The sequence below is a fragment of the Mobula hypostoma genome, chromosome 11 (assembly GCF_963921235.1).
Source record: "Mobula hypostoma chromosome 11, sMobHyp1.1, whole genome shotgun sequence".
Lineage (NCBI taxonomy): Eukaryota > Metazoa > Chordata > Chondrichthyes > Myliobatiformes > Myliobatidae > Mobula > Mobula hypostoma.
The window spans coordinates 62,736,817-62,755,347 of NC_086107.1; the positions used below are offsets into that span (position 1 = coordinate 62,736,817).

Consider the following 18,531-nt stretch of genomic DNA (forward strand, 5'->3'; position numbering starts at 1 on the left):
AAAGTTTCCAAAGTAGGGCAAGACCAAAACATATGAGTTAAAGAGGCTATCTGCCCCGAACATCTATCACAGAAAGGATTAATATGCGAGTAAAAACGCGCTAACTTATCTTTGGACATATGTGCTCTATGAACCACTTTAAATTGAATTAGGGAATGTTTAGCACAAATAGAGGAAGTATTAACTAATTGTAAAATCTGCCCCCAATCATCCACAGAAATGGTAAGCCCCAATTCCTGTTCCCAATCTACCCTAATCTTATCAAATGGAGCTTTCCTAAGTTTCATAATAATATTATAAATCATAGCCGATGCACCTTTCTGACATGGATTAAGGTTAATTATCGAATCTAAAATATATATAGGAGGAAGCATTGGAAAGGAAGAAAGTATAGTACTTAGGAAATTTCTAACTTGTAAATATCTAAAAAAATGTATTCTTGATAAGTTATATTTATTAGATAATTGTTCAAAAGACATAAGGGAACCATCTAAAAATAAATCCAAAAACCGTAAAATACCCTTAGTCTTCCAAGTTTGAAAAGCGCGATCCGTAAAAGAGGGAGGAAAAAATATGTTACCTAAAATAGGAATCGCTAACCCGAATTGATTAAGATCAAAAAATTTTCTGAATTGAAACCAAATGCGCAAAGCATATTTAACTATCGGGTTAGAGACCTGCTTAAGGCGTTTCGAATCAAAAGGAAGAGAGGAACCTAAAATAGAACCAAGTGTATAACCCTGAACAGATTGTAATTCCAATGCTACCCATTTAGGAATAGATAGTATGTCCCGGTCAAGTAACCAAAATTTCATATGTCGAATATTAATAGCCCAATAATAAAATCTAAAGTTAGGTAATGCTAAACCTCCATCTCTCTTAGCTTTCTGTAAATGTATTTTACCCAGTCTCGGATTCTTATTCTGCCAAATAAATGAAGAAATTTTAGAGTCAACTTTATCAAAAAAAGATTTAGGAACGAAAATTGGTAATGCCTGAAACACATATAAAAATTTTGGCAAAAAAAACATCTTAACTGCATTAATACGACCAATCAAAGTTAAATATAAGGGAAACCATTTAGATGAAAGTTGAGTAATATGGTCTATTAATGGTAAAAAGTTAGTCTTAAATAAATCTTTATGTTTACAAGTAATTTTAATCCCAAGATATGAAAAGTAATTATTAATCAATTTAAATGGAAATTTATAATATAAGGGAAGATGTTTATTAATCGGAAAAAGTTCACTCTTACTAAGATTTAATTTATAACCTGAGAAAAGACCAAATTGTGCTAATAACTCTAAAACAGCAGGAATGGATCTCTCAGGATTAGAAATATATAAAAGTAAATCATCAGCATAGAGTGATAATTTATGGGACTTTAATCCCCGAGTTATCCCAGTAATATTTGAAGATTCTCGAATAGCAATTGCAAGAGGTTCTAATGCAATATCAAATAATAGGGGACTAAGAGGACAGCCTTGTCGAGTACCACGAAAGAGAGGAAAAAAAGGTGAGTTTAAGGAGTTAGTACGAACCGAGGCTACAGGGGAGTGATATAACAGTTTAATCCAGGATATAAATTTCAAGCTAAAATTAAACATTTCAAGCACCTTAAATAAATAAGGCCATTCTACTCTATCAAAAGCTTTCTCGGCATCTAAAGAAATAACACACTCAGGAACATTTTGTGAGGGAGTATAAACGATATTTAACAATGTACGAATATTATAAAAAGAGTAACGACCTTTAATAAAACCCGTTTGGTCTTCCGAAATAATAGAAGGAAGTACTTTTTCTAGTCTATTTGCTAATAACTTAGAAAAAACTTTAGAATCAACATTTAATAAAGATATTGGTCTATAAGATGCACATTGAGCAGGGTCTTTATCCTTCTTTAGTATTAAAGAAATTGATGCTCTATTAAAAGATTCCGGAAGTTTACCAAGTTTCAAAGAAGCCTCAAAAACCTTATAGAGCCAAGGAATCAATAAAGAAGCAAAACATTTATAAAATTCAACGGTAAACCCATCAGGGCCAGGAGCTTTCCCCAGATTCATAGAAAAAATAATATTCTTAATCTCATCCATTGTAATGGAAGTATCTAATAAAGAAGACATATCCTGTGAAATCTGAGGGAAGTCTAACTTATCTAAAAAATCATTCATATATTTAGAATCTCGAGGAGACTCTGATTGATATAAAGAAGAATAAAAATCACAAAAGGTTTGATTAATCCCCACATGATCCAATATCAATCGATCATTTTGGTTATAAATCTGATTGATTTGAGATTTAACATAATTAGATTTCAATTGATTAGCCAGCAGCTTGCCAATTTTATCACTGTGAGCATAAAAATCACTTCTTGTTTTCTTTAATTGGTTTACAATCGAGGACGAAAGTAGTAAACTGTGTTCCATTTGAAGTTCAGTTCTTTGTTTGTATAGCTCCTCAGAAGGAGCCATAACATATTTCTTATCAATTTCTTTAATCTTGTCCACAATTGCCATCTCCTCCTGCTTCTGTTTCTTCCTCAAAGCAACGGAATACGAAATAATCTGACCCCGAATATAGGCTTTAAAAGTGTCCCAAAGAGTGTTAACCGAAATATCTTCTGTATGGTTAATTGTAAAAAAAAAGCTCAATCTGTTCATTCATAAAATTAACAAAGTCCGAGTCCTGAAGCAACAGCGAATTAAAACGCCATTGTCTATTGTTTGGTATATTGGCCATAATTTTAATAGAAAGCTTAAGTGGAGCATGATCCGAAATGGTTATAGAATCATAATCACATTTAATCACTGAAGGAATGAGACGAGAATCAATGAAAAAATAATCAATTCTTGAATAGGAATGATGAACATGTGAAAAGAAGGAGAAATCTTTTTCCTGAGGATGCAGAAAACGCCAAATGTCCGTCGACCCAGAATCAGAAAGGAAAAAATTAATCAAATTTGCAGATTTATTAGGTAAAGTCCGTAAAGGAGCCGAACGGTCCAAAGCTGGAGATAAACAGGTATTAAGATCTCCGCCCCAAATCAATGAAAACTCGTTCAAATTCGGAAACTGATCAAACAATGATTTATAAAATTCCGGACAATCCATATTAGGAGCATAAACATTAACCAAAACTACTTTTTTATTAAATAGTAAACCACTAACCAATAAAAATCTACCATTCGGATCAGAGATAATATCCTGTTGTATAAAAGTAACTGAGGAGTCTATAAAAATAGAGACGCCTCGAATCTTAGCATTGGAGTTCGAATGAAATTGTTGTCCCTTCCAGAATTTGAAAAAACGTAGTCTGTCCCCCCTCCGTACATGGGTCTCTTGTAAAAATAAAATTTGTGCTTTAAGTCTCCGGAACACTTTAAAAACTTTTTTCCTTTTAATAGGATGATTAAGACCATTAGTATTCCAGGAGACAAAATTAATAATAGACTCCATAAATCCTAAAGTCAACCCATAACAAGGAGGATTGACAATAGGCGCGACCCACAAACCCGGAGAGGAAACAGAACATACAAAAGATACCGGGGAAAAGGACGCAACCAATACTTCAATAATGTATATAGCCCAAAGAGAAACAAACTAAAACGTGAAGCCCCTCCCACCACCCCCCACCCCAAGACCCCAAGGCGAAATCTAAAGCAGACCCGCCAGAAAGAAGCAAGCGCTAAAACTACCCCCATGACTTCCGGTATACGCTCCCTAAAAAAAAGGTATAAATATGAAAAGGATCAGCTAATTGTAAAACAGTAAAAAAATAAGTAAAAAAAAGTTAGCTCAATTAAAATACACACAGAACAGAACAAAAGCCGGAAAGTATATATTAAAAAAAAACCACAATAAACCTCAAACTCATGAATAGACACAGCAACAAAAAAAATAGGATTATTAACATAAAATGATTATAAAAAGCAAAACAGAATAAAATTTTTAAAAAAACTACAAAATTTAAGGCCGCACAGGAAATACGTAAGATGACAAAAGGGAAGTAACCACCCAGAATCCCCTGGGAAAAGAAAGAAATGACGCAGTTAAAAAGAAAGTTTAACAGCCATATTAAGAAATCGAAAGTAAACTTTTCTGCCCAAATAGGGCACAGAAAAGTTAAAACCAACCAATTCACAGCCTCCGATCGACGGAGAAAATTAAAAAAAAAAGGCAATTAAGATGTTGAAGATGAAAGTTGATCCAGATAACTCTGGGCATCCGATGGAGAATCAAAAAAACGAAGGGCTCCATCTAACATGCGAATCCTTAGACGTGCAGGGTACAGCAGCGCTGGTCTTAAATCCATCTTATAGAATTCCGACATCACGGATCTGTAACGGACCCGTTGGTCCCAGATTGGTTTACTGAAATCTTCCACGAATCGGAACTTAAGATCCGAAAAATCAATGAAACCTTTAGATCGAGCGAATCGAAACAGTCTCTCCTTGTCTTGAAAGTAATGAAAACGTAAGATAACATGCCTAGGTCTATCTGACCTAGACGAGTATGATGGGATTCTGTGAACACGATCCAGTAGCGGTGGTTGGTCAGGAAATACAGTAGGGAATGCATCTTTTAAAAGTTGGGAGAAATATTTCATAGGGTTGTTAGCTTCCACGGCTTCCCTGACGCCAATCATTCGTAAATTCTGCCGTCGCATTCTAGATTCCAAGTCAGAGTTTTTAAAAGTCAAAAAGTCAAGTTTCTTCTTCATTACATTAATTGTTTCTTCGACTTTCCCCATCTTAAGCTCACTTTGTTGCGCGGATTTTTGAAGATCAGATATAGCCGACTGATGTTCCGCAATACATGTTTGCATCTTATCAATTAAATCGGCAATTTTCTGGAACTTAGTTGAGATTTCCGTATGAATCAGGTCTTTAACAAAGCCCATAATTTCTGTACGAATCATCTCCCTAACAGAGGTTGAAATTTCCCTCTGAATTAACTCCGATATCGCTTTCAAAGTCACCGGTGATTCAGTCGGAGGGAGATCCGTAGCTTTCGGTTTAACCGGAGGTTTACCATCCTTGCCGTCTTTCCCGTTCTTAGACATAGCCGATCTCAATATCATCCAATTGTCAGAGAATTCAGTTTAATTCAAAGTATTGTAAAAATTGATGCCTTAATAGTTAATTAAAGTATAGCTGACCATAGAGAGAAAAAACTCAGAGGTAATGGAGCGAGTCAAGAACGCGACTTCACTCCATGAGCGCTACCGGAAGTCCCTTGATATTATTGACTCTAAAATTTCTTCTTGTATATGACAAAATAGAAATCCCAGATTAAGTAAAAAAAAAATACTTACAGAATCTAAGAAAGAAGGTGCTTTGGCATTGCCTGTCCTAAGATTTTACTACTGGGCAATTAATATCCGATACTTAATATTTTGGACACAAGATTGGAATATAACTCCAAGCCCACATTGGGTAAACCTTGAAGGCCATTCTGTGCAAGGGTTTTCTTTAGCCTCCATTTTAGGAACTTCATTGCCTTTTGCACTATTTAAATTGAATAAACAAATTTTCAACCCTATAGTTAAACATACATTGCGAATATGGTTTCAATTTCGTAAATTTTTTGGCCTGAATGAATTTATGTTATCAAGTCCTATTATATCTAATTTTTTTTTTCCAACCTTTGGTAATGGACCAAGCCTTTTTGATATGGAAAATGAAAGGCATAATATGTTTTCGTGATTTATTTTTGGATAACTGCTTTATGTCTTTTGAGCAGTTATCTGAGAAATTTGATTTGCCTAAATCCCGTTTTTTTTTTAGATACTTACAAATAAATTTTTTAAGTACTACGTTGCCTACCTTTCCGACTTCCAATCCTTGTGGCACTCTTGATAAAATTTTAGGTTTTAATCCTTTGCAGAAGGGATTAATAGCAATAATTTTTGATATAATTATGAAATTACAGCCAGATATATCTGATAAAATTAAAAATGAATGGGAAAGGGAACTTCAACTTTCCCTACCTACAGAGAAATGGGATAAAATTTTTCAATTAGTTAGTACCTCTTCTATATGTGCTAAACATACTTTAGTACAATTTAAAGTAGTACACAGAGCTCATATGTCCAAAGATAAACTAGCTCATTTTTATTCCCATATAAACCCTACTTGTGATAGATGTCACTCTGAAGTGGCTTCTTTAATTCATATGTTTTGGTCCTATCCTCTTTTGGAAAAATATTGGAAAGACATTTTTGATAGTATTTCAACAGTTCTATGCTTCGATTTAAAACCCCATCCTATTACGGCAATCTTTGGATTGCCAATGGTAGAACATAGATCTTTGTCTTCTTCAGCCTGTCAAATAATAGCTTTTGTTACTTTAATGGCGAGAAGATCTATTTTGTTGAACTGGAAGGAAACTAATCCTCCAACTACATACCAATGGTTTTCTCAAACCATATTAAGTTTAAATTTAGAAAAAATTAGAAGTGATATTTTTGACCCTTCGGTTAAATTTGAAGAAACTTGGAAACTTTTTATGCAACATTTTCATATGATGTAATCTGACCTTTCTGAATCTTTTTTTCTAAACTTAAATTACATGATGAGAGGAGCGGAGTTAACGACATTATTGAACGTGTCCGATACAAGCTGTTGGTCTAGCCCTGTTTTGTTTTTTTTTCCTTGGGGTTTTTTTTTGTTTATTTTTTTTCTTTTTATTTTTTTAATGTTTAATCTCATGAGTTTGGAAGTCTTTTATATCAGTGTTACTTAAAATTCATTTTATATATGCTGATGAACATCTTTCCGATCTGTTTGTACCAACTTTGTTATTGAGTTTATAATTTTGAAAAATTAATAAAAAGATTTAAAAAGAAAGATGCTGCCTGACCTGCTGAGTTCCTCCAGCATGTTGTGAGTGTTGCTTTGACCCCAGCATCTGCAGAGTATTTTGTGTTTGTGGTTAATCTATGAAATTCGTTGCCAGAGATGACTGTGGAGACCAAGTTTTTGGATATACTTTATAGTGGATTCTGGTTGATTGGGTTAGCTGCTTATTTGGGACAATGTTTAAGGAACAAAAACAAATCGAGAAGATTGCTGGGATTCCCCTCATTTATTTTTGGACACTATGCCACTTAATTGAGGCAGGAGACTGTTACTGAACAGTTTCTAACTAGTGTCAGTTATGTACACTTGTGTGGCTGCTAGATATTACACTGTACTTACAGTGAACAGCTTTTAATGGCATCAGTTGCATGTTTTTGTGTCAAAAAATCAGTGATTTCATTATTTCAAGTTTGGAGCTATAAAGAATTTGAAGATATAATCATCTTGAATGTATAATCATCTTAAATGTTACAATGAAAATGAAGATTTTCAATTGTCAAAAGTATTGTATGAAGGGAGTCCATTATCTGCACTAGGTGCACTGATTTTATTCATTTACAGTCAATCAAAAAAACACGGCAGCAGACCCTGAGTGAATTCCTCTGTCTTGACTATTAGGAATTAATGCACAGTTTCATAGTACTGCAGTAGTATTAGTGTTATAATTTCCTTTACTGCATTTAAGTACATTATTTGTCATTCAGTTAAATGACAAATTCAGTCTTTTTTTTAACCGTTTTTAATTGATTTCATAAAACTTTGGCTAATTGGGACAACCACTTAATTGGGCCAAAACATACTAGTCCCAATCTGTCCCAATTAACTGGAATCCACTGCCTTTAAAGCGATGCTTGATTGGCACCATTACTAATCAAGAACCAAAGGTTTTTGAGAGAAGGCAGGAGAATGGGGTTGAAGGGGATAATATATCAGCCATGATTGAATGGCCGAGAAGACTTGATGGGCTGAATGGCCTAATTCTGCTCCTATGTTTTGTAGTATTGAGGCTGTAGTGAGGAAAAAGAAGGAAGTTTACATCAAGTTTAGTATGAATGAATATAACATTTAAGACTGTTTGAGAGAAATGAGGAGTGCTAAAGGAAAGTATGAGCTGAATTAGGCAAGCCTGTTTAAGGATGATCCAAAGAGATTAAGTTAACAGTGGAAGGGTTACGAGAAAGAGACTAGGTCCTCTTAAAGGCCTATGTGTTGAGCAGCATGAGCTGGCAAAGATTTTTGAAGTCTGTTTCTCTTCAGTGTTTACTTATGGATGTCAAATAAATGAGGAAAATAATTAGTGTGGTCTTGGATCCATTGCATGTTACAAGGTAAGAAGAGTTTGCAACCTTGTAAAGCATTAAGATGTTATGTTCCGGAAGATTGGTGGGTGGTTAATGTTCCATTGTTCAAGAAGTGTAGGAAAGATGTCCAGGGAACTACATAGCAGTAAGCCTAACTGCAGTTGTAGGGGAGTTACTGGAGTGAATTCAGAGGGACAAGATCTACCATAACTTGGATAGTCAAAGGTCTGATCAGGAATAGTCTGTATCGTTTTGAGTGTAGAGGTCACTATTGGTGTTTAATGAAGAGGTAACTAAGGTGGTGGGTGTAGATGGATCAGTGAACATTTTCTGTGGACTTTAGTAAGGCTAGTGGTGTCCTGTATGGCAGGCTGATCTGATATTTAGGGCGAGCTACCGAGGTGGATTCAGAATTGACTCAGTAGTTGAGGTTGATTCTCTGATGGGACGCCTGTGACTAATAAAGTGCTCCAGGGGTCAGTGTTGGGACCTCTGTTATTATTTATGTTAATGATTTGGATATGAATGTACATGGTGTGATTATCAAGTTTGCTAATAATAAATTTTGGAGATATTGTGACAGTGAAGCACAATATTGTGATGGTGAATTGCAAAGAGATCTTTATCAGTTAGGGAGATGGGCTGAAGAATGGCAAATGGATTTCAACTTGGATTAGTGTGAGGTGATGCATTTTTGACAATAAAGCTAGGGAGCACCTATGGAGTGAATGGCAGGGCACTGCTGAGTGTTATGGAACTCAGGAACCAGGGAATGAATGTGCAGCAAAGCAAGTAATCCACGTGGTGAAAGAGGTTTAGCATGTTGGTCATAATCAGGACATCACGTTTAGGAGTAGGGATATTATACTGCAGTTATGCAAGTCATTAGTGAGGCTACGCTTTTGTGTATCTTTTGGTCATCCTGTCATAACACTGTTTCACTTAGCTGTATATGTGTGTGGTTAAATGACAAACTTGAACTTGAAAGACATTGTCAAACTGGAGAGGGTGCAGAAGCGATTTCCAAGGATACACCTGGACTTAGAGGACCATAGTAATTGGATTACCACTGTTAATCGTGTTGACCTGATCCAAGTTAATTCATGAATTTGGAGATTTTGAAGCAGATTGTACTTACCTTAATGTATTTGACTCCATCTGTGCGTGAAGTTTTAGGTGTAACTGGCAGCTAACGATTTTAAGTATTGTGGCGCTCCAGCAAGGGGCGTGATTGACAGGATTCTGAATGATCAGTGCTATTTATTGTTCTTCTGTTAAAATGCTTTCACAGGATTATGGTGAGATGTTCAAGTTCATTTATTATTACATTTTATTTTGGGTTATACTCCTATTTGCTTGTGTGTGTTGTGGGTCACCCTGACTGTTACCAGGGTGTGTAGTAATCACCTTTTCCATCTGTATGTGACTGAGTGGGTTTTCTCCCTGGTGCCCGGTCTGTTTCTGTTTATCACAATGAAAGCAGTTGTTGAGTTAAATGAGCTTCCTCATCTGTTATTATGGACCAAATGCTCGCCACAGTATGTTAGGCACGAGCCACTAGAGAATATTGTAATTCTCCCTTTTTTTTAAAAGTCTGCATGTAATTTAGTCATCCCATAGGTAAAATATTGGCAAAAAGGCCAAGCTATGAGTGTTGACCTGTTGCAGTACATCTTGATGTTTTTGCTCCTGTGCTTAATGCTGGGCCCAAGACGTGAATGCAGTCATGAAGAAGGCACACTAGCTGCCAAAAGAATCTTTGTAAAGAAATCATTTTCATGAGCACACTTGCATTAGTGATTGGCTGTGCTTTTCGGGATGAAAATAAAATAGATGGGCATAATATGGGAATAATATAATTTCATGCTTTATTTAGTACAAGTTCAGCAGGTCATGCTTGAGGTTTATATGAACACACATTCCAAAGAATGTTTTCTTTGTTAGTGATGGGATGGATTATCAGTAACTGCTACTGAAATATAGAAGTTCTAATCTGTCCTGGCAATTGTTTTGGAAGGCTCCTGTGTTAATGAATTCCTTGGGGGTAAATTTAATATTTGCTGTTTAAGTGCTACATCTTAAACTTGTTATTTCTGGTATGTCTGTAAATTCCTTTTGGAATTGGTTACAATGGTCCATTGAAGATGAAATGCTGCATCAGGATACCAATATCTCACTGGGATAAATGAGCTGAGTTTGTGCTCAAACTGCCATTAAAGAATGGATCTCCCACAGTACTGTATCTAAATGGTGCTAATTTCATAAGATGGCAGAAAGTTGCTCCATTATAAAAACTGATTTACATACAACATTTAAGAATGCCATTCAGTGTATTGGTGACTCATTATCTAGATTTCAGCTGCCACTGGATTTGGGGAAATTGGAGTGTCATACTGCACAAATTTACTCTTTCATTGATTTGTCTCCTTAGGAATTTTGTGGAATCTGTCTTCCAATGAGGATCTGAAGAACACTCTTGCTGATGGGGCATTAGATGATGTCACTGAAGAAATAATTTCTCCTTACTCGGGCTGGAGTAAGAATATGACTGTTAACCAGCTTCCTTCAGAGGATAATGTCTTCTATAATGCAACTGGCTATATTAGGTAATGTTTCAGCATAAGGCATAAATATCACCACTTTACTAGTATTATACAAATTCATTTTGCATCTAAAATAATCACTTAAATTGGAGAAGTATTCAAATTCAAAAACTATTGTTCTCAGCCCCTGGCTACTATGGCCTAAGAGGTTGTCAATACCATGGTTTTCACATTCTATCGAAATGAATCTTTCCTCCATGCAGTCTTTTTTTTCAGCATTGTGATTAAGAGATTGTCAAAGGAGGTTATGGACATGAATCTAGAATATACTTGGCCTGTATTTGACAATCCACTGTACAAAATTTTGTAACAATTTCTGTGAAATAATTGCAAGAGTTTTTCCTCATCCTTATTTGAACAGTTTGGGTGTCAACTATTTAAATGAAAATCGATGAAGAAAGCTGGCTTGCATTGCAAGGGTGAAATAGTTAAATAGATGGAGAAGCAAATCAGAGGAATCTGACACAGACACATCTATGTCTTTGATGAGAGTGCCATTAATTACTACTAAATTATGCAAGTTCAAATATCCATTTATATTGTGTGATTTTGAATTATGACAAGGGAGGTTAATCATTAATTCATGCAATTCAAAATTGTTGCTCTGTTTTCAGAAATGACTTTTCTCCCACTGTTTTTAGTATGGAGAATAAAGCTTTTAATCATCTCAATTTATACAGAAATCTAAGCTCCGGAAAAGTGGAAACACGTCAGAAAATGCGACAATGCAAAGGTTTAGTGGACTCGCTAGTCTATTATATCCAGCACTGTCTTGATGTCGGCCAAACATCAGATAAGGTAGGGTAGAGAGTCTTTCACCAACATTTACATACAAATGCTTCAGCTGGGCAGGGTGTCACAGAAGCGAATCTATTCCAGGTCAGAACTTAGAACTATCTCTTGTAATCATTAGCTCAGAATCTTTTATCAGTATCAGGACTTTTTTAAAAAAACATTTATGTATTAGATAAAATAACTTTAAGTCTGGGAAAAGGAGTTTTGTAATGAAGTAAGCTGTAAAGTTTTCCTGTTACTGTTCTTTTTGCACTGCCCACTTCTGCTCATACCCAAGGCCCTTGGTCAGAATCGGGTTTAATATCACTCGCAGATGATGTCAAGTTTGTTGTTAGGTGGCACTTGTTGTGATGCTGAAGATGACCATTGAACAGTTGTGGCCCCAGTGTAGATCCTGGCAGGACACAAGTCACTTTGTGCTAGTTGGATTGTTGTCCATTAGATCCCTAGTCTGGCATGATAATTGCCATTTGTTCCATAATGTTCTTATGAGGCCTGAGGTAAATGACTTCTGAAGTACAAGCATTCCTTCTCAATTTGCATGTTAAAATGTTCATTTGGGCTTACTAAACTTTGCAAGGAATTGGGCTTCAGTTTGCAGGTTTTTAAAAAAACTGGCAACCTTGATAATTGAAAATTTCAGCTGTTTAGAACAGAATTCTTGGTTATAGACCAGTATTTTTCTGATAATAAGTGCTAAAACTAATTGGCTTGCAGTTCCCTGGTTTCTCAATTTCATCTTTAATTTTGTAATTATTCTTGTATCTAACACATTGGGATATTTGTGTGATGATTTGCTTTTTTAAGCCCATTGGAAGCTGGCAGAGAGTAAGAGTCACAGTACTGCAGCACAGAAATGGGCCATTCAGCCCATCTAGTCCGTGCCAAACATTAATCTGCCTAGTCCCATCTGCCTGCACATGGACATAGCCCTCTTATCATGTTCCTATCCAAATTTCTCTGGAATGTTGAATTAAACCCACATCCACCACTTGTGCTGACAGCTCATTCAACACTCACCACTGAGTGAAGAAGTTTCCCCTCATGTTCCCCGTAAACATTTCACCTTGCATCCTTAACCCATAACCTCTACTTGTAGTCTCACCCAACATCTGGAAAAAGCCTGCTTGCATTTACCTTATCTATACCCCTCAATTGTGTATACCTCTAACAAAATCTCCCCTCAATCTTCTATGTTCTAGAGAACAAAGCCCTAAACTTTTTCAAGCTTTCCCTATAAAACAGATCTTCCAAGTCCCAGCAATATCCTTGAAGATTTTCTGTCTCTTACTGACACCTTTCCTACAGGTATGTGATCGAAACTGAACACAATACTCCAAATTGGGCTTCACAATTTCAGCAAATTCTTATACAATTTCAGCAGAACATCCAACTCCTGCCATCCAGATCATTGGTATTGATGACAAGCAATGGTCCCAGCACTGATCCCTACAGCACTCCATTAGTCACGGTCTTTCAGTCAGAAGAGGCAACCATCTACAACCACTCACTGGCTTCTTCCACAAAGCCAATGTCTAATCCAATGTACTACCTCATCTTAAATGCCAAGCGACTGAACCTTCTGAACAAGCCTCCTATGCAAGACCTTTGACAAAGGCTTTGCTAAAATCCATGTGGACAACATCCACTGCCTTGTCTTTTTCAATATTCCTGGGAACTTCCTTGAAAGACATTATAAGATTGGTTAGATACTACACACAAAGCCACGTTGACTATTCCTAATCAGTCTTTGTCTATCCAAGTACTTGTAGGTCTGGTCCCTTCAAATATCTTCCAGTGACTTTCCGACTACTCATGTCAGGCCCATTGGCCTATAATTTCCTGCCTTATTTTTAGAGCTCATCTTAAATAACTGAACAACATCAGCTATCCTCCAGTTCTCTGGCACCTCACCCACATGTAAGGATACTTCAAATATCTGTGCTAGCGCTCCTGCAATTTCTGCACTAGCCTCACACAGGTTCCGGGAGAACACTTTGTCAGGCCCTGGGGAGCTACTCACCTTAATTTGCCTCAAGACAGCAAACACCTCCTCTAATCTGTATAGGGTTCACGACCTTGCTACTGGATTTCCTCGTATCTGTAGTCTCCTGAGTAAATACAAATGCATAAAATCAATTTAAGATTTCCCCTTTCTCTATCAGCTCTACACGATTACTACTCTGATCTTCCAGAGGAAGGATTTTGTCTTTTGCTATCCTTTTTCTCTTAATACATCTCTGTGGAAACCTTAGGATTTTCCTGCACCTTGTCTGCTAGAGCAACCTGGTGTCTTCATTTAGCCCTCCTGATTTCCTCAAGTGTTCTCCTGCATCTTTTGTACTCATTTGTCTATACCAGCTATACACATCCTTTTTCTTAATCAGAGCCTCAACATCGCTCAAACAACGGTTCCCTAAACCTGTTATTCTTGCCGTTTTTTCTGACAGGAACATACAAACTCTGTACTCTTAAAATTACACTTCAGAAGGCTTCCCACTTAACAAGGGCACCTATACCAAAAAGCAGCCTGTCCGAATCCACACTTGCTCAATCCTTTCTGATACCATCAAAATTGGCCTTTCTCGAATTTAGAATCTCAACCTGAGGACCAGACATATAATTTTTCATAATTACCTGGAAACTAATGGTATTATTCACTAGATGCAAAGTGTTCACCTACACAAACATCTGTCACCTGTCTCATCTCACTCCCTAATGGGAAACAAAGTATCAGCCTCTCTAGTTGAGACTTCTATGTACTGATGAAGGAAACTCATCTTAACACATTTGACAAGCTCTTTCTCATCTTGCCCTTTTACAGTACGGGAGTTCCACTCAATATATGGAAAGTTAAAATCCCCTACTATCACAAACTTGTGCTTCTTGCAGCAGTCTGCGATCTCTCTACAAATTTGTTTCTCTGAAGCCTGTGGGCTGTTGAGTGGTCTATAACACAATTCCATTAAAATGGTCATACCTTTTTTATCCTCAGTTCTACTTTAACACCTCATCAGATCAGAATCAGGTTTAATATCACCAGCATATCTCGTGAAATTTTTTAACTTGGCGGCAAAAGTACAATGCAATATACGATAAATATAGAAAAAAAAAGAATTGCAGTAGGTATATGTATATTAAAGTTAAATTAAAAATAGTGTAAAAACAGAGATAATAAAACAAGGTAGTGTCCAATGTCCATTTAGGAATTGGATGGCAGAGGGGAAGAAGCTGTTTCTGAATCACTGAGTGTGTGCCTCCTTCCTGATGGGAACAATGTGAAGAGGGCACGCCCTGGATGATGGGGGTCTTTAATAATGGACGCCACCTTTCTGAGGCACCGTTTCTTGAGGATGGCTTGGATACACAGAGACTAGTACCCATGATGGAGCAAACTAATTTTTACAACTTTCTGTAGCTTCTTTTGATCCTGTGCAGTAGCCCTCCTACCAGATGGTGATGCAGCTCGACAGAATGCTCTCCAGCTCTCTCTGTAGGAGTTTAGGTGACAAACCAAATCTCCTCAAACTCCTAATGAAATACGCCCGCCTGCTGCCTTGCCGCCTTTATAGCTGCATTGATATACTGGGGCTAGGTTGGATTCTCAGAAATATCAACACCCAGGACGGTGAAATTGCTCACTCTCCACTTGTGCTCCCTCTGAGGATTGGTTTGTGTTTCCTCACCTTGCACTTTCTGAAGTCCACAACGATCTCTCCAGTCTGTCTTGACTGAGCACTGCTGTGATATTTTCCTTGATTAGTAATACTACCCCTTCCCCTTTAATTCCTTCTGTGTGCTCCATCACATGCAAAACAATGGAACCCAAGAATACTGAGCCGCCAGCAACCATGCCTCACTGAAGACTATAATGTCACATGTTGATCCATGCCCAAAGCACATCCACCTTTTGTACATTACTCCTGATATTGAAATATACACAGCTCGTAACATTAGTCCCACCATACTCAAATCTTATGATTCCTGACTTTGTATGTGTGCTTAACATCATCCTTCTCTGCAACCACTCCACAATCTGTCCTGGCACTTTGGTTTCCATCCCACTGCTGTTCTACTTTAAATGCCCCAGATGCAGCACTAGCAAACCTTTGTACTAGGACAGTGGTCCCCAGCCTCCCGGCCGTGGACCGATACATTGCCGCGAAGAATGCAGTGTTGCAGCGGTAGTCGGAATGCATGCAGCACATCTTTAAGAAAAAAATCTGAAATAAACAAGCTAATTAATTAGGTGCCGCCCGGCTCATAAATGTCAGCCCAGATCAGGCGACGCAATTTACTGCTGGGTGGGACCTAATTAATTTGCTTGTTTATTTCGGCTTTTTTCTTAAAGATGTGCTGCGTGCATTCCGACTACTGCTGCAACACTGCATTCTTCGCAGCAGTGTATCGGTCCACGGCCCAGAGATTGGGAACCACTGTACTAGGATATTAGTGCCCCTCCAGTTCAGGTACAAACCATCCCTTCTGTACACGTCCCAATCATGTGGCAGCAACTCAATGCATTAAAAACATGCAGACATTGTCAAGAGCTTTAGTTGTTCAGAACAATGGGGAAGAAATGTAATCTAAGTAACTTTGACTGTGGAATGATTGTTGGTGCAAGTATTTCAGATACTGATGCTCTCCTGAGATCTTCACATACAATAGTGTTGACCAATCATCAACTGGTCTAGGTTAGGCAATTCACTATGCAACTCTAAACTAAAATTTGCATTTTATTGTCTCTGCACAAACATAAATCTAACTGTGTTGACCCCAGGCCAAAATCTTAAAATATGAATTCTGTTTCCTCTGTAGCAAATACTAGCTCAGATAACTCCAATTTCAACACCAAAATAGAGATCTCCTGTCGGCCAAACAGTTGATTCTACTCTCAGTCCCTGGTATGGAGTCTTCCTTGCAATAGATAGCCTCCAGAGTTCTCCCCACTTTAGAGTTGAAGCCCTTCATTTTTATACTCTTTCAAATCAGTTCAAATGTTGTTTTGATCTCGTTGGCTCTAACCTATCTGGCTAAAGTGAGTCAGATTCCCATTGGCTCTAGTCTAAACCACCACCAATTTATTGTGCTTCTACAAGTGACAATTTGTAATTAATGTTTTTGTCCTGAATCAGCCAGCTACTAGGGTTTCATTTACTCAGGTCTGCCGAAGACTCTCCTATTCATAAACTTGCATGTTCTATCATACCAAAGAACACCTCACACTTTCTTATTTGGAAATAATCTCCATTTCAGCAGATTATCAGAATATCACCATGTCCACTTTAAAGCAGTTTGATAGAACTATTCCTGAGCAAAAGCAGTTCACAAGCCAGCTCACAAAATGGAGGTTACTGAACAGCTTTAAAAAATGGCAGCCTCCATTCCTTCAACGACATGGCAAGAAGAAAGAATTGGTTTTGCCTACTTCTACTGTTCTTGATCCATTAAAGTTTGATATTTTAACCTACCTTCATTGTCAATATCTTCCCCAGAATTTTCTGGAGATCACACAACTATTTATATGTGTGAGTGAATACAATATAAAAGGGACATCAGCATTCATGACTGCATCAAAAAATACTGATAAAGATACCAGCAAAATAGACTAAAACATAGATTAAAATAAGTAATATCAAAACACCAGTGTATTTAAAATCATAAAAGAAACAAGAATATACCTAATTTCATAACATACATCAAGACATTTAACAGCAATTAATAAAATTATAATGAGGTAGCGGTACATAATACTGAAAGACAACATCATGGTATAACGTCAAACAAAATCAACAAAAAGGCTTGGAATGGTATTTAGCACACAAACACTTAAGTTGTTTATGTTGCATTTGAAAAACACATGAAAATACATCGGATAATCCAAACATGGAGGAGAACAATAACAACATGTGCAATAACATGAATCCAAGGATATACGTTATCATTCAGACACCAGTTTCAAACTTTGCTCCAGAAGAGTGGATTCTGCAAACCTTCATTAGCTAAATCCACATGATCTTTAATAGTCTTGGATAATTCATCCCATTATCTAATAATAGCTTCATTATGGTTAATAACTCTATTCTACTCTGCAGTAAAATATCATTGGGTGGAAAAGCAGTTGGTACATATTTAAGTAAGCCCTCAGCAGTATCTTTGATCTATACATTCAGTTGAAAAGATGGTTTTACAACTGGTTTAGGTAATAATGTCCAGCTAAAACCAAGTCCCTCAAAACGTTGAAAACCAGAACAAAGAGTTAATCAAACTGCAAAGTAAAATCCCTTTTTGTAATGTGTGTAACGGTGTAATGGCATCATTCGCCAAAGTAAACTTCCAGAATGTCCTGTTATTGATGGGCAAAATAGTTGGAGAGCAATTATCATATGAAAGAAACTTGCAATCTGTTAACCCATTCTTAATTAAATCCTCCAGACAAACACAATATTCTTCTTTTTGACAACAGGAAGCTAAGTTCATTGCCTCTGTCGATCCTTACTATTTAATAGCACAAGTAAGTGGATTAGTAAGTAAAATCCAAACTCTTGATATTTCCCAACATTATGAACCTTGTTTAATAGGCATATCTGGTAGTCACTATGGTAGGGAATATGAAGAACAGCTCCAAAATAGTGGTCCAGACCCATTCCTACAATTTCCAAGGGGGCGATTTGTCAAGGTGTATTCACCAACGTGACACTCTGGGGTGTTAGTACCAACCCATTCCTTTACCTGTTCATCTGAAATCCAATTGGGAACACTATGGTTCTCTAATTGTAACGTGTTAACTGCAATTATAGAAAGTAACCAAGGAGGTTATAGGTCATATCGCATCCTTAGCATATTGAGTAGTTCCATTAGTAACTCTGTCAATAATTTGATTTATCATATCATAAGCTTTTGTCCTATTTCCAACTCCCTAGGTGTTGTTTGCATGTCGAAATAAGCTTTACTCTGCTGTTTCCTCCACCC

General features: G+C 36.9%; 1 protein-coding gene across 2 annotated transcripts in view; it reads left to right on the forward strand.

The window, feature by feature from the left end:
- The window catches only part of LOC134353793 (plakophilin-3-like), an 82,696-nt gene that overhangs the window by 32,053 nt on the left and 32,112 nt on the right, over positions 1-18,531 (forward strand). For both annotated transcript variants that reach the window (XM_063062180.1, XM_063062181.1), the window contains exons 6-7: positions 10,593-10,767; positions 11,445-11,562. In XM_063062180.1, the coding sequence (XP_062918250.1) occupies positions 10,593-10,767; positions 11,445-11,562 (293 nt within the window). The remainder of the gene's footprint in view (positions 1-10,592; positions 10,768-11,444; positions 11,563-18,531) is intronic.